The sequence below is a fragment of the Ambystoma mexicanum genome, chromosome 6p, assembly GCF_040938575.1.
Source record: "Ambystoma mexicanum isolate Mex_15411 chromosome 6p, UKY_AmexF1_1, whole genome shotgun sequence".
Lineage (NCBI taxonomy): Eukaryota > Metazoa > Chordata > Amphibia > Caudata > Ambystomatidae > Ambystoma > Ambystoma mexicanum.
Window position 1 is genome coordinate 1,219,885,067 of NC_090935.1, and position 18,249 is coordinate 1,219,903,315.

Below are 18,249 nucleotides of genomic sequence, written 5' to 3' on the forward strand. Positions count from 1 at the left end.
AGATGGCCCACTTTATTCCTTTAAAGGGATTACCTTCAGCTTCAATCCTGGCCAAGGAGTTCCTCGAAAACATTGTTCGCATACACCGATTTCCGTCCGTATTGGTCTCTGACCGGGGCAGTCAATTCATTTCACATTTTTCGAAAAAATGTTGTCAATTGGCGCAAATCGATGTGAGGTTATCGACCAGTCACCACCCCCAAACCGATGGTCAAACGGAGAGGACCAACCAGACTCTCGAACAATACCTGCGTTGTATGTTACATCAGACTAAGAGTAATTGGAAAGACATTCTTTGGATCGCCGAATGTGCATACAATCATTCAGTACATTCTGGAACTGGACAAAGCCCCTTTTATACCTTATATGGGCACCATACTCGAGCCTCAGACCTTGACTCACCCCAATACTTAGAAATGCCTGCAGTGGACCATCTGCACGCTACGATTACACAAGCCTTTAATGAAGCAACTGCACATTTAAAAAAGGCGAAAGAAAAATACAAGAAAGATGCTGATAGGGGACCAATTATGGTTAGCCACAAAACATATACCTCTAAAGGGAACACGGACCTTTAACCCCAGATATTTGGGACCTTACTCTATTAAGGCCATTATCAACCCGGTGGCTGTCAAGTTGGACTTACCTGCTAATATGCAAATTCACCCCGTCTTTCATGTGTCACTTTTGAAGCCAGTGCAACCAGGGACAAGACTAACCAAGCCACCAGACTTCATCCTTGTTGACGGGGAACCCGAATTTGAAGTTAAGAACATCCTGGACTCCAAGCTGATAAAGTCAAAACTTTTTTATTTAATCGACTGGAAAGATTACGGACCACAGGAAAGGTCCTGGGAACCTAGTGACCACATTCATGTACCCCGATTGGTGAAAATATTCGACCGAAATTTCCCAGACAAACCGAAACCACAGGGAAGAACAACTTTAGGAGGGGCTTTGGGGGGGAGTGCTGTCATGATGCCTACCCCCGGGGACCCAGACCTAGTCCAGCAACCCAGAAGCAGGCATCAAGTTATTCTAAGCAAGCCCAACAACCCCTGGTAGGGGCTATTTGGGTGCAGTCCTGGCGCAATAGGCGCCAGGCTCATAGATTAAAACTTACCTGATGCAGAACATGCTGCAAACTCACCTGATGCAGACCATGCTGCAAGAGCTCCAAGCCAAAAGAGGCTTGGAAGGGACTACTTTACCTAGGGACTATTTTTTTACTCGGGTGGGGCTGGGGAGGAATAGTTACCTGGGACTACTTTGGGCGCTATTTAAACCACGCCCGAAGAGCAGCACATGCTTCGCGTTATTCTGCATCCAGCAGCGTAACGCTCACCGTGCCTGCAAGTCTGCATCCAGTCTGCTGCCATGCCCGCCTCGAGTCTGGAGCTCCTAGAAAAAGGGAGAAAGAAGGAGAAAAGGTTAGAACAAGAGCAATACCTTTGATCCTTACCTGAATTCCCCATCCATCGCGCCTTCGAGCTGGAAGAAAGAAGTTGTTTTATGCACCGGGGGTACTATTCCTCTTCACGAGTCAGCGCAGCTTCCACTGCATCCTCGCCGAACCCCTGCCCCTAAGGGGAAACAAAAGGACAGCAAGGTGAAACAAAGGGACAAACAAGGGGAAACCTCCTCACCACAATAGACTTACCTGATTTTACCGCCAGAGGCATTATTCCCCGAGACTTCATACTTTCTCTCAGCGCCTGAATAAGGGAGAAAGCAACAGGTTTCATATTGACATTATTTTATCGAACTGTGTTGGATAATACAAATCCTTACCTGAATATTACCGGTTGCCACGAGGAACTCTTCGCTAGGGTCAAGCTGTAACCTGCAAGGAATCGGACAAGAGTGAAAGTCAGACATTTGAACTCTTACGAACTACATACTTACGGCGTCTTGCCGTGAATCTCAGAGTCAATATTGTTCTGGAACTCACCAATTCCTTCGAGCCAGTGAAGCAACTGGTTATCTAGGCGCCCCTGCGCTCAATGCAGAATGGGGAGCTCATCTTTCCAAACCATCAGGTGAGACTATAAGAGGGGACATCAAAGGTGATCAGTGGGGAGAACAGCGGGAGTGGGGGGGGTAACGCTCAACTCCACAGGTGGTTAATTCCCTTCCTCCATTTGCAGAAGAATATTCCTGCGTGCCAAGCAAACGAAGCTAGTTGGGCCAGTCCAGTCCATCATCTCGGCACTACGCGTCACATTGGTGGAGACCGCAGCTGTCCAGTTCAGATCGACTCCCCTCTGGGAGCCAGGTGAGCGTAACATGTATGTGCAATTTTCTTAGAGTGCTACTGTCCTGTATACTACAGGGACTATTCCTCCCTCCTCGTTACTCTTAAAATCTGTCCTGTCCCTATGTTGGAGCACGTACCCTGGTCGTGGACTGCTAATGTTGCCCTTGACATTATTGTGAATTCAGCATGGATGAAGGTAGTCAGGAGACTTCAAGAGGGTTCCCAAGCTTATTTTGATCACTGCCGTTTCAGCCATAAAACGCTTAAGATGTCCCTGTGGGTACTCATCTATATCCGACTTTGGAGTGACCTGGAACCCATGAATACAGCAGCCCCACTGAACACTGCAGTAAGCACAGCATCGGAATGAAGCATATAGCAATCACCACCACTTTTGGGGGCATATGTGGCTTGTAAAGACCCCTCAGCCCGAGCCAAGTTCATCCCGAGTGAAGTCAGAGCCTTGGCGAGGGCTCAGGGCTATTATCGAACCTGAATGCCCTGGCGAGGGCTCAGGGCTATTGTCGAACCTGAATGCCCATCAACAATGGAAGACAGTTATTGACACACCAAGCTCCCTCTGGGGTGTGAATAGTTAAAAAGTATCGTTGATGGGAGATGAACTTCTCGTGTATTTTCGTGTCCCTTTTCTATTTCAATGTGGGTTTCAGATAGCAAGGGAACGCGGTAGCTGGAGGAGAAAACCCCAGGCCAGCAGGTAAGTCAGTGTGGTGGGGATGGTGGGAAGTCGCATGTGCTGAGGGCCGGCAGGAGGCAAGGCAGAGAGTAAGAGGGTTTAGGGTGGGTGCATAGGCAGAACAAAAATGGTGGCCCACTGGGAACAGGCACTGATGTGTGGGAAAGCACGGGCGGTCAAAGACATATTCCCCCTGCTTTCCCAGTCACCCGATTGGCTGAGCACCCTTACCCGAGTGTGGATGAACATTCACACATGAATGGTCAGTGAGGGTACGAGTCGCGCTGCAACCATGAACCATCTGGTTTTTCAGAATACCGTCTGTTTGAACTCTCTGCATAATGTTGGGTTTTATCGTGACAAAAATCTGCCAGTTTCTTAGTTCAAGTGAAACCTGAGGATATCCTGTCCCGTTGCTCTACTCTGCTGTGTGTCATCTCTGGTCAATGGATTGTTGTATTCCACTCCGCCAGCTGGTCTCCTTCTTCAACCGCATTCTCCTATTGCACAGCGCCTGGTCCAGGATTGCACCAATTACTGCACCTATGCTCTGTAAGTGTTTCTGGTCGAAGCACTTTGGTTCCTCTATGAATAACATGGAAATATCTCTGCTCTCAATGGCAGTAATGACTTGTCAGAATTATCCCATAATTCCATAAATAGACAATGGGGTCCAATTGGATGGGGATAAATATAACTCTAGATGATGCTTTAAATTACGATTACCACTTGCAATACCAGTAATTCAATTTAGCAGTATTAGCCCAGGTAATGCTGGGAAACTTGCGATAAGGCGCCTACGTTGCCATATCAACCATGGGTTGAAGTTGAGTCCTTCAAGGACCACCCTTAGCTGTGAGGACACACCTACCCCTCCTCTCTCTCCCTTCCATTTCCCTCTTCCAACTCTTCACCACCCCTCCCCCCTACCTAATCCCACTCTCCTATTCCCCCTCTCCCCTTCAGTTAATTGCTCTTTTCACTGTTTTGTCGAATGATTCATGATGTAATTTTGCTTCCACTGTTATTTTGTTGATGTTGTTATGTATTATGCTGTTCCACTCTACAGCACCTTGGTGTAAAGCGCTCTATAAATAAATAAATCAAATCAATTCACATACTACAACAGGTTTGAATTGGATTATGGAAATGCGCAGGTTGTAATTTTACTAATATTTGTAATGAAGCAGTGTAGTTGATGAAGTTTTAAACATAGATTTTCCTTGTTTCAAGATTCCGGAGCATCGCAAAGTCCTACTTCCGACGAGCAGACGGGGTGCTCTTGCTGTATGACGTGTCCTGCGAGAAAAGCTTCCTGAACGTGCGGGAATGGGTGGATATGATTTCGGTAAGGCATTCCTTTATGTAATGTTAGAGGAGGCGTGCATCCATTACTTGTATAACCTTCATGGAGGGAATTATACTACAAGCGGACAGGGTTCACTGTACCAGAATGTTCTGGCTAACTTGGCACGTAGTTTGAAGAGAGCACTGTACAATAGCGTGCTTGATGATAACTTTGTAGGAACTCCAATTTGTTTTTTTTTGGTACTGTGTACCACTGTTTATACCGGCGTAAAACATATTTAACCCCTTAACTGCTGAGGTCTAATCAAGTCTATGCCACAAGACCGAGCATACTCGTCCTTAGCACTAACCCACTTTTCTCAGAAAGGACATCTTCACCACCGAATGACCCGAGCATGCATGCGCTCAAGGTCTTTGTCGTAAACAAGGTCATCGATGATTAAATTAGGAGGGTGGAGTAAAATCTGTTCATTTTAGGTGTGATTTTGTGTGGGGTGTTGTGTGGCGGATTCATTTACCTATGCTGAGGGGCATTTGATTCACAAGGGAGTTATGAGTAACTCTGACTTATTCCGAGTAAATCTGGAGTGGGTCAGGAGTAAGTTAGAATTATTCATAGCAACTCTTTGGGAACCGGCCCCTTTATATCTACCTCACATGGTTCAAATATTAGCGTCTGCATATTATGAATGCTTTTAAAAAACACCTTGTTATGTTTGTTTAAAATACCTTTCCGAGCAAATACAAAAATCATTTACCTGGCTGTAGGTAGTACTAATACAACATAGGGTGTGTGCATAGATAGGACATTCTATGCAATACTAATCTCAACCATTTTGGTGCCCTGAGGACCTGCATCTATGCCCCTAAAAAGTGGTCTTCTTTTATGTGTCCCAATTATTATTTTAGGAGGATAGCATTAGGCCATGTGCTGCTGCCCCCTCTCTGGAAAGTCCCACAGATCGCAGACACACATGTATTTCTAGCTGCTTCCTTTCCATTGTGGATTTGGGTTCTCATTCGACAATTAAAACATAACATAGACTGCCTTGACAGGGTTCTACGTTATTTTGCCGTGGGATTTTTCGCCACAGGACTTTTCATCGCCGTTTTTTTATCAAAAAAAACTCATCCCCCCCTTTTTTAAAAAAAAATTCCCTTTCACCCACAAATATTTATTTCATTTTTAACCCCGATGATTTTTTTTTCCATAAAAGAACGGCGATAAAAAGTCCCGCGACGGAAAATCCTGCGGCAAAAGAACTGTATACCCTTGACAGAGCCTGCATTTTCCTTAGATGTTGAATGTGGTATCCATGTAGACTGAGAAGCACAGTACTTCCATACTCTGACACTCTGTACCCCCGAGTATTTTCTAAAGAAGGGTGGTCCTTGGATGGTACATAGGGCAGAAAGTTATACAGATGTCTAAACTGATAGAAGAACCACTTAACTAAGTGTGTGCCTTTTGACAATATTGCATGTGAGCATTATACATGTGGGATAGAACCATCTCTACTATTGAAGTACTGATACTCTGTAATGGATATATAGGGTGCCCAATGATTGACACAGTGCAGTGTGTTTGAGTGAAGTTATTTTACATCGTTACCATAATGATACAATGGGCCGCATTATGAGTTTGGCGGTCTGGAAACAACGGTGCCTATGGGCACTGTTGTTTCCGTACTGGCACACTACGACTCTGCAGACGGGTGCCATCCCGCCCCCCAGGGTTAGACCTGGCAGGCGGAACGGCACCAGCCCACAGAGTTAGACGGAAACCGGTGCTGTGTCTTCCGTGGTCTCCATCCCATGGAGTCCCATGTGATCAGTTTTGACATCCAACAGCTACATTCCAATTTAACAATTTAATCAAACCCTTGTGCACACTTGTAACCACAATTTAATTGGCATCCACATTCCTGCTAGACCTTAATATTCATTTGCTAGATGGAGCTGCCCCAATTGCTCTCGCATCCCCGTTAATCCCCAGAGTTGTCAGAGGGATCTGCCTATCACATGCATACACCCTTTCACAAGCTTGTTTAGATAAGCAATATAACGAAGGAGTATACTGGATAAGTGTCTGTTCTAGACAGATCCATACTAAATGTTTTGAATCCAATGCCGCAGATATGTGCAATTTTTCCCCATGTGACCTAGTATCTCTGGCGATTTCCACATCATGATCTTAGATGTCATGATGGTGGCATATATCAGACCTAGTGTCTTCGTACACCTCATGCCCTTTTACTAGCAAGGCACCACCACAACAGTTTATGATACAGGTACGGAAGTGCTGGTTTGTAAAGCAAAAGCAAACATGACATCCTTTACTGAACATACAGTCAGATAAGATGTCCAAACTGGGAAAAAGTTTAAATGACATATTGTTGACTGCTAGAACCACGGACAGTGCTTTGGCCAATTTGCTTGTGCATGAATTCTAATTGCCATAAGTGAGACCCTTAAAACAGCAGATCAACCCGCTAAAGGGTCTACACAGCTAACTACCTTCTTTGCACGACTGTTAGGCAATTTCCAATGGATTCCTCTAATACACCCATCAGTATTGTTGGGCTGAGGGCTGTTAACATGGGCTGCATCTTGGTTCTGTCTCTTGGGTAAGAGTCTGCTTGAGATACTTTGGTCCACTGTAGGAAGACCAATGGATAATGTAGTCTGCTTCAAGGTACTTCACCCTCCATGGGTAGAAACATATGTATGAGGTTGCATGTCCCTGCAAATTCGGCCCTTAGCTCATCTGTACTCCATCCTTGATTCCCAGGCACCGCCATATCCTTATAATTTGCAGAATTTCCTGAACAATGTTCCATAGTCGCCATGCAGGATGAATCATTCTCTTCCATACGGCCTGCTCTGCCCAGCATATTTGCCAAACATTTGTCCATCTTTTCAGCATCCCTCGATCTTATGTCTTGGAAAAACCTTAACGATGTATATGATTGGCGAAGTACATTAGGTTGCCTATTGCACCACCCGGTTTATCAGCTGGGTTTATTTCGCTTATACAGGATGACCCCTTTTGCTGACCCAATGAGTTGGCAGACTCTGAAGATAACACTGATGCCAAGGGGTCAGGAAGAACTGGACAAGAAGAAATAGAATCAAAATCCGGGAAAGGTGCCTTGTCAAGCCAAGCATTTCTTGAGCATTACTGAATGGATTACTGAAATTATACTTAATAATGTTAGGCTTGTGAGTTTTATCCAGTGTCTCAACAAACTACAGACCATTGGCCTCTTGCATAAGCAACCATCCTGGCAACACAATGCATGTTGAATCACTCTATGCCAACACCCCCCACTAGGATAGAGTGGCAGCCTTCAGTGAATTCCTGCAACATCAAGCTGTACCCACAAATACAGCAACCAAACATATATATGTTTTATATTGTAGTAGAAAGGGGTGTAATCACCATTTTGGGACCAGCCCACACACTATAGCACACTTCCCACTAACATGTTCGACTCTGTGCGACAGCCATGAACACACAACTGGAGAGATGACACTTTCAGCATAAACTTTGCATTTATTTGAAAGAAAACAAAATATAAGAAAAGACAGTAATTTTAGCAGCAATTGGGAATAATATAAATGCAAGTTAGAGAAACCACAAATACTTAGTACACAGCCTCACGTTCCTTGTATCTAATGCTGGGGGACCCTGATCATCTTAAATGAACTGTTTCCCATTCTTCAGTCAGCCATTAAGATGACAACGCCACAAGGAGCCGCAGGGGCACATCAAGCTGTGGGCACGCGTGCACGATCCGAGTCCACGAAGAATCTCCCCCGGGTCATGTGTGTATGCATTCTTGTACCTTCATGCTGTCAGTCAGCGTGATGCAATATTCTAGAACTTTCTCAGTGCAAAACATGTTTACTGATGAAAAAAAACCTCAGCTTGATAACTCTCCAAGGTGCTCTTTCCTCCTCCCTCAGAGCCCATCTGCAAATTCAGGAATGTCTCTTATCAGTACGTGCAAGGTCGTGCCGTTTCTTCTCATGCAAATGAGGGCCTGTTTAGGGTGGCTGGCAGTGCCATGGTTGCAAAGAAAGAATATTTAAGTGGAAGCTGAAGCAGTATACATTGCATTAACCTCTAGTGAGCAAGCTTTACCGGACCTGCACTCTGCTAGCTATCTAGTGTCATAATACTATAAGGCTGGTCATCCTAGATGCTATAATGCTTTAAGCACTCAAATACAGGTCTCTATATTAGCTACTAAACTTGGGCTTCTGCCCTGCTTTTGCAAGCCATTAGTGTAACCTTCAATCCCTTTGATGCCTGCACGTTCAATGTAGCTCACTATGCTTGGTATGTAGGCGTTACTAAATCATTACTAATCCATCTACAAAGTTCTATTTCAGCATTTAGTACACACTTCTAATAAGCTATTAGTCTTAGCTGTTAATGCAGCCATCTAAGGACCTAATATGTAATATGGTTTGCTCAGCAGGCTAATGCACCCACCAAATGCAACTTCCTTCACACTACATATATTGACCCACAACTATTTCTCATTTGGTAGTGGCATCTACCTTTAAAAACCAGGAGAAGCCCTGAGTGCTATTATGGCACCACAGTATGCCAAATCATGTTATGGCACAATTGAAGAAAAATTACCTTGACACCTGCCACATAAAACAACAAATCTTCCTCTGCTTCATTGATGACATTCTCTTGCGTTGCAGTTCCACAACAGATTTGACGAATTCCATCCACGTATCAACATTTAAACTCTGATTCTCCGCAAAGTAAGTTAACTGTTTAGATACCACAATCAATGTCAGGGACAGAAAATACAAGCCTCAATATACTGCAAACCCACGGACCACCCATGTTACCAATTGAGTGAAAGCTTCAACCCAAAACATACAAAGCATGCTACCATCTTTAATCAAGCAATAAGCTACATGCCCATATGCTAAAAAAAATGATATGGATCAACAAACATATGTCCCCGGAGGGAGTGCAACAATTGTGTCTATAAAAACATAATTGTTGGTGGCCAGATTCCTAGAGCAACAGTTGCACCCCACATTGAACTGCTAGAAACAAACAGAAGCAGCACAACAACCATCTCCCTCTGGTTGGCATGTACCATCCACAACTGGAAGTCCTGCACAGGATTGTTAGGAAACATCAACCAATACTCTGGGAAGATAAAATGTTGAGAGAAGTTTGTAGTCATGGCTAGGGAAAAGTATGCAGGATACAAGAGAAGTTTATTACCGGACAGACCCCACATCACAGCTGCCACACAGGAGCCTCTCCAACCGTTCACCAGAGAATCGCCAGGTAATAATTTGGAATCCCCTCAGAACACACATCACTGGGGATTCCATTACAACACTTCTCCTTTACAATACCAGATAACCCCTCAAAACGCCTACGCAAACAATGAAAGAAGGGTTAGAAGCTAATCAAGAAGAACAACATAGAAGATAACATCTTAGAAAATAATGAAAGCAAATATAAAGTAGAAACAAAAAACAAGCTGGTTATGCGCTGATAATAACCAGCAAACAGGGAGCCAGCCAATACAAATATCACACCCTCTGCCAACTTGACGGGAGGCACCCTGAGCCACACCGAGCAGCCAGGGACAGGTGGATCTTGTTTCATGGACGAGCCATCCTCTGCCTCCCCAGAAACACCCACATGCTCAACACCCACACACTCATCAGCCTCATCTCGCACAAAAGGCACCACAGTCTTGTCATCCCCAATCTCCCGGGCGGTAGAGTGGGGCCAATAAGTACTCTCACCCAGGTCCTGTGGCACCACCGGCAAAACGTTGTGAAGCACAACTCTCTTTTTGCTCCAAAGCAAGCCATCATCCAGAACAACATACCCCGCGCCCACTTTCTCCACCACTCGGGGAGCCATGTACATGCTCCTGCCCTTTGTCACAAACCTGGGTTTTGTCACCCGCACACAATCCCACAACCTTGGAACTGTACAGTAGCCTATTCAACTGAAGAAACATTAATTGCTCCTGATGGCCAAGCACCTTTTTGAAAAGCTCTGACATGTTAACTTCAGAAAATCCACCCCCCCCTAAGGGCAACCGATCTCAGCTTTGACCCAGCCTTCCTTCCCCCCATGAGCTTGAAGGTAGAGTGCCCAGTAAAAGTGTTGGGAGCGCACCCATACGCTGCCAATGCCCCTGATATCACACTCTGCCAACACAAACAATTTGCCACACCCACCTGAAGGCACCCTTCACAAATCTATTAATCCTTTCCACCAGGCCATTGACAGAAGGATTATACAACATCATCTTGTCATGCCTGATGCCAAACTCCAACAAAAAACTCAGACACAAATAAATGCCATTACTCATGACAATGCTCTACGGGACACCTTACCTGTCAAAAACCTTTCCAAGAACTCAATAATCTCATCAGTCATCACCGACTCCATAGCAGTGGCCTCCACCCACCGTGATGTGTAGTCCACGAGCACGACCACAAACCTCTAATCACCACTCAGCACATCTATGGGACCCATGATATCCAAGGCCAACTTATACCACAACACTCCAGGAATTTCTACATGATACAATCTACACTGGTGGTGGCTGCAAAACTTTACTTTTGTCACTGATGGTACAAGACATGCAATCCTTTACCATAATATCCACCTCTTCATCCATACCCGGCCAACAGAATGATTCCCTCTGCCTCCTTTTTGTCAAATACCTTCTCAGAAGGCCCTCGTGTGTCAGTTCAACCAACCTAGACCTCAAACTTACAGGGGAAATAAACCTGTCCCCTCTGGTGGCACCCCATGGGCCTTTCACTAACTCATTTAACACATGCATATATGCATTAGCCACTGCCCCATCACCCGCGGTCACCCAAACATACATTAACCCTGTCCTGATCAATGACGATTCGCCATCCTCTGCATGCTCCTTCTCCACTCATACTTCTCCACAGCCAGAATAATGCAAGCAACGTGTGTGCCACCATTGGTTTCCTCTGGGTCACCTCAAGCGGGCCCGGGCAACTGGCATAAACAATCTGCCACAGCATCCTTAGTTCCCGGGACATACTCCACCACAAGATTGAATTCTTGCAGATCAACCATCCACCGTGCTATCCTGGGGGAAACCTACCCCAAACCCTTTCTGGTCATGACATATGTGAGGGACTTGCCCACAGATACACCTTGAAGTCGTCTGCCGAAAAGTCCCACAACACAGGTGGCTCAGTCGGTTTCATCAGGAATGCTGGGGGGGGGCTGGTGTTGTTGTGCTGCTTTTAGCTCAGTAGATCTCAGTAGATCTCAGACAGGCAGCACAACAATATCATTAGGCAGAAGGCTTACTGTCCAGTGCCAATAACAGCCAATGGCAGCTGGCCAAAACCAAAAGAAAAAAAAGACACCAACCTCCCACCTCTTTTGCTCAAGTCTCAAATGCTGCAATGGAGATGTCCGCCACTATAGACACGCCACAGTGTGCCTTTCTCTGATGCTCCAGAGGCACCTAGGCTGTGGCACAGGTGCTGGCAGGTTACCACGGCAACCAGAGGAGGCGCAAGCAATCTCGCTCATGAAGCGCCCTCCCCAAAACTCAATTTACCTTTGGGAGCATGGTCCAATTATTCTCAAGTGTCTTCATCGTAACTTTAAATAGTGAATCAGTTCATAGTGGGTTCAGCCATTGTTTCGGAACATTAGTTTGCCTGTTAACCATAGTTAATTGGATGGGTTTGAGAAAATGTATACTGAAATGTAGTTACCTGGTGGTAAAAAGCCCACATTTATTTGATGACATTTTATTCTTAATTTTCTAACTGATGTGTTGCTATAATCTTTCACTGATTGCCAACATTGAACTTGTGTATGTGGGTTTGAGCTTTTTGTTTGCCCTAAAACATTGAGGAATTCCATTATTGGATGTTTTGACCCTATATGTTTTCCAATAATGTAATTTATTCAATAGAGTAATATAATATAAAATGTGATAAAAGCAAATCATTCTTTTTTTTCTGAGACATGGGTTCATTTCCTTGGTTCAGAATAATACACATATCCTTGCATTGACAACACTATATGTAAATACTTTTCGCAAAACTGGGTAACTCTATAGTGAATTAAAGAGAGATTGTGGAATTATGTAAACCTTTCCTGATGATTTTAGTAGGTTTTTCCATGATTTTGTTGTACAGCAGTCAAGTTGTCTGTGGGACAAGTACATTTGAGCACATCGTGCACGCTTTGAAGGAGCTACGCTGCCCCCCCTGAATTTGAGGATGCTATTTTATGGGAACATTAAACAACTCTAGACTGTTGGTCAGTGTGTGAGTACAGAAAAGAAAGGACCAGTTTCTGATTATTTAAATGTCTCTAAATTAACTTTCCTCATCTGAGAAACAGCAAATTGCTTTTGTAATAGAATCCTATTTATATTACTGAGTTGAACTTAACACCACAAACACATGGATTGAATCTATACATAATTACAATGAATAAAGAAACATGTATGAACATAATGAAACACATATGTACATATCTTGATGTTCACAAAGCCCTAAATGTAATAGGATAACAAATAGGATGTTCCCCAAACCCCTTTTTAAGATCTTATTTTCTGTCCATAAGACTGCCCATTTTAAAACTCCTAGTTATTCGTTAATCGAACCTTGAACCCTGGAAAGCTCTTGTGGGCGCAAATCATTTCTCGCTGTTGTTAGAAACACCAGGGAGCCATGAAAAGAAGCCATTTCTGGAATCACCTTTCTTTTAATGTGCCCCAAATGAAAGAGTTTTTTTTCTCCATTTAGAATGCCAAAGAAGGCCAGGCTTTAGGGAAAGGTATTTTTGAGTTCTGCACAGTTGAATATTTGTTCTGGTTATGGACCAAGTGCACGTCTTTTGTGTGTGACTTTTATATATTTAAGTGGATTGCCATCAAATTGTGTATAGTACTCTGACACATTTTATTCTGCTTTCTATGCAGGTTATAGATGCCTTTATTTTGATTAAAATAAAATCTTCATGATCCAGTCTTGGATGTCCAGTGCATACTTAAAGCTGAACTTCTCCAACACCGAATTCTGGCTATCAACCAGGGGGTGTTTCTAGATCTGGAAAAGATCTGGGGCTATGCTAATGTTGGAACTGTTGGGACTGGGGGCTAGCTATAACCTTTTGGTTGTAGCTCCTGAGACTCTATCCGGGCCTACAACCAAAAGACCAGGGGCTAGCTAGTTGGTTTTAATGGTTTTTCAAAGGGGCACAGTTGCTGCCCTGGTTTGGCAGACAAACTTGGATACATTTGGATGTCAAGAAAAGCCAACACGTGTTTCGACCTAGGGTCTTTGTCAAGGTGTGGATGGTCAAGCCTGTTAGGTCCTGGTAGAGGTAGCTGAATAGCTTCAGTGAGCCCGGCAGGGCTGAGTTGATACGGAAACAGCTCACGGAGATCATCAGATCTGTCCCTTTGAAAAACCATTAAAACCAACCAGCTATAACATCTAACTGTGTCCAGCAGTGTTTGAGCTCTTGCCTGGGTATAACCCCACCGCATGGCAACTGCCAAATCCAGCACCACTTAAGCCGGCTTGCAACCCCAACATTACAAGTGTCAATGGCCCTCATTACGACCCTGGCGGAAATCGAAAAACGATGGCGGAAATGCAATACCGCCATCGAATAGCGCTCGGTGCGATCATGACCCGTCACCGTAAAGTACGATGCCATTAGCGACACCGTAGTGAACGCCAACGCTAACTGCACCAAGTACGCGCACGCGCGCCATGCCAAACCGTAATTACCACCATGGCGCAACGGTACGCGAATTCTGACCCTAGCGGACATGCACCTAACGCCATCAAGCACGGCGGAAAGTACCATTCCGCCATGGTGAGAAGTACGGCATCGCGAACCAACCGTAAACGGCCCTACTGAGTGCCTGTACACCACTCCCTGGCCACATTGCACAACTCCTCGTAGGTGCAATGAAGTCACACAATGCAACCAGTAAAATGTACAAGTCACCCATGCATGCCAACGAACAAATGAATCTAGGGGCTCCAAGTGCCTTGTGAGTGGCCATCCATATTTGCCATGGCACCATTGCCGCACTGATGCAGCACAGGCATGTGAAGGGTCAAGTCCAGCAACATGAACAGAAAAATGAGACAAACAAAAACAGGCCCCCCCATCGACTGACACCAGTGTAAGGCAACATTCAAAGCAGTATCCTGAGTGAGACTGCACCAGCCCTGTACTCCTGCCAGTAAACAAACCAACCATCAGCATAAGCATGTACCACACAAGTTGGCAGAGTGACTGAGCAGCCAGGCTCATCTCAAGAGGGGCCAATGGGAGCTGCAGGGCACAGATGGCACGAATACAGAAGCTATTCAAATGGACATGACCTCAGTCTCCCTCCAAGAAACGCACGCAAACACAGGCACCTGTGACCAGCCATATTCTGATAATCACATCATTCCACCAATCCACCTGGCTGACCGGCATCTGTTACACAAATGCTAATCCCCCGCCCCTGAGCATGACATCATTAAAACAGTCATATTGGCAGCCCTTATCCCTGACCTCACTGGGCTTCGTAGGCAAACGCGCCCAGTACAGTACCACGCAACTATACTCCGAAGCTGGAACCCAATGCAGATCTCCTCACAATACATCGCTCCACAAATAGGAATATGCTACATCACTTGCAAAGAAGAACGCTACACGGTTCATATCAGAATAGAAATTGAATGCACAACAAAATCACCAAGCCCATACAGCCATTAGGTCATGAACTCCAAAATATATTTCATCATTGTGGGCTGCATCCGCAATAAATGACCAGCTTCTTCTTGTGTGACGCCCTGTTCCTTCATGGTACACAGGGGCTACATTCACGTACAAAAAGGCAACATGGAAGCGCCTAGAACCGCAGGGCCGTCCCATTAGGTAGGCATTAGTCCAGCTGAAAGGCCGAAATGTTGCTCCTAGCCACTAGTACTGCGTAAGGGCATGTGGCCCATTGGCGATCGTCCCATAAGATCGAAATGGTGCTCCACTGATTAACACGAAGCAACAGGTGTCGGGAGTAAAATCCATCTGCAGGAGTGGCATACAGATGGCAGTGGCAAAAGGGGAGGAGATACCTGTCACCCAAATGAAATGAAAAAGAATAGTATGGGCATCCGAACTTCATTTGAATTACTCACTTCAATGATCACACTAAATCCACAGCCATATGCATGCTAGCCCACTCCAAAGGATCATTACCACCCAAAAACCACTTGCGAATCATAACTATATATATCGAGGTGAAAACACTATTACAAACGAGTGTTTTTGTGCATGCGTCTGTCAAAACAGAATCCATCAGATGGGATTAGTAACGTGCATAGACACAAGTGTTTGAAGGCGCGTCGAGACAGGGAGGGTTCAACAAGGCCAGATAGACGATGGTCCCACTATGGCAGCCCTGCATCACATAGCGCAGGGGAGGTGGATAGATTCCAAGAAGCCCTGTACATGGCAAACTCTGTATTAAATCATCTGTCCATGCATCCATACATCATTCCCTCATCCCGTAATGAAAACGCCTGATTTCATACTCACATAACATGTGAAATTTCCATTGAGTCTGTGCGTTATGCAGCCTGCAAAATCCACTGTGCTCCAGCCCGTAATTCCAGTGTTGTGAAGTAACATGTATTCGGGAACGTCCGGCCTCATCGACCACTACGCTATTGCGCATCCCATGCAATTCATATCAATCATTGCATTCTCGCCATGGCCCCTGTCCCAAGGACATTGAACAATAGAACGTTATATTTGCAGTCAGACCTGTGGGCATCTCCTCGCCGCTAGCTGAAAACCGAAAGCGCCGTCCTTCGAATTCCTCATTTGCAACATCACGTGGAAAAGGCATCTGTGACCGCTTGAAATCACAAATTAATCCATCTAGTGCGGCTGTGTGTGAAAATGGCAACTGGCTTCACTCACAAATGGGACGCCCCGCCCGTCGGTGAACCTCGGTACAGTGTTGCATGAGGGTCCACCGTTACTCGAGTACTACGTTCCACTGACCCTTCACAAGTCTGATCGCGACTGCAAAGATAGTATGTGAAACAATGGGACCATAGCAGAATGAACATATCAACCAATATTACGCTGCCATCGGGTACAAATACATGATTGTAATAGCAAGATGCCATTCGTCGAATTGCAGCGTTGTGTGCGGGACGTGCTCGGCCAAAGGGGATTGCAGCTTGCACAGGTGGAATGAATCACCACAGGTGGAGGCTATACAGCCTGAAAACACATAAATTGCACACCCAACCCCCTCCCACAACCACACCCACTCAGAAATGCTACCGGCAGGACTAGCGATGTTGGCCCTGGGGGACCTGATAGCACTGCAAGTACTCCAACTTCAAGAAGAAGACGAACCCCAACTACTACAACAACCGGCCGCACGGAGGAGACGCAGGAGGAGGAGGAGGGCAAGGCAGGGCCAGCAAGGGCCGCCAGCACAGCCACTACCACCACGCAGGCAGCCCGCAATCCCACGCCTCCGAGCACATCCGTTCAACCTCACTGATGAGCAGATCCACACCCTCTACCGTTTGGACCGGGGCACTATAACCGCCATTGTGGACATGACACAGGCTGACCTTGTCAGCATGATATATAGCCCAACCGCCATCCCACCCCTACTGAAGGTGGTGTCTGTACTACACTTCCTGGCCACAGGCACCTACCAGCACACAGTTGGACAGTTGCATGGCATTTCACAGCCACTGTTCTCACGGACACTATTGCAAGTGCTCGATGCCCTCCTGAGGCACGCAGACGACTACATCTCTCTACCATGCTCGGAGCAGGAAATTACGAACGCAAAAGTGGGATTCCATGCACTTGGCGGCATACCGGGTTGCATTGGTGCCATCGACTGCACCCATGTGGAATTGGTCGTCCCACATGCCATGGAGGCCCAGTACCGCAACCGAAAACAATTTCATTCTCTGAATGTACAAATGGTGTGTGACTCCAACAGGATCATTACACATTGTTGTGCCCGATTCCCTGGATCAACCCATGATTCTATGGTCTTGAGGAACTCTACAATACCACGCTACATGGAGCGGCACGCAGGGAACAGATCCTGGCTACTCGGTGAGTCTCATTTCAAGCATGATAATGTGGGGTATGTGATGCGGCAATGACCTGGCAGGAAGGGGGGGGGGGGGGCGTACGTAGCAATGTCATTCCACAAACATCCTTTATTGTCCACATACAGGTGATGCCGGGTATCCACTGAAGAGATGGCTCCTTACACCACTCCGGAACCCACGGGACCAGCATGAGGAGGACTACAACCATGCCCACTCACGTACCCGTGTAGTCATAGAACAGGCATTCGGCCTACTGAAGACTCGTTTCCGCTGCCTCAGCAGGTCTGGCGGGGCACTCCTGTACCGCCATGAGAAGGTTGCAAAGATGTTCATGGCATGTGTCATGCTACACAACATGTGCGTACGTAGAAATGTGCCCATGCCCCCTGACGCAGAACTGCAAGCACCTGAAGATGGCCATGATGAGGGTGGGGATGTGGCAGCACCTCAAGGAGTCTGCGAGGCACAGGAGGGCCGTGACATTCGTCAGCATATCATAGATGCATGCTTCTAGCACTCACGCCTGGTGGCTGATACATGGACACGGGACTTGTGGCACTGTGTGTGTCTAGAACATGCACAATATGGACTGTACGCCTATAATGGCCTCGTACACAAAGATCAATGTCCACACATCTCATTGGATGATCGTGCATTGTTTATGGCATATGTGAAATCATGTTACACACCCCATTGACCCGCCACCCAAGTGAGCCCAACACACCCCCTCCACCCTCCTACCTCCCCCCCGAACACCAGTGTCCAAAGATGCTCATTGTCCGTGGGCAGTCGCTATTGC

The 18,249-nt window shown here is 45.9% G+C and overlaps 1 protein-coding gene across 1 annotated transcript in view; it reads left to right on the forward strand.

Moving 5' to 3' along the window:
• RASEF (RAS and EF-hand domain containing) overlaps window positions 1-18,249 on the forward strand; it is a 706,663-nt gene that overhangs the window by 572,798 nt on the left and 115,616 nt on the right. Inside the window, exon 14 of the mRNA XM_069625884.1 lies at window positions 4,188-4,302. Coding sequence (XP_069481985.1) covers window positions 4,188-4,302 — 115 coding nt within the window. The remainder of the gene's footprint in view (window positions 1-4,187; window positions 4,303-18,249) is intronic.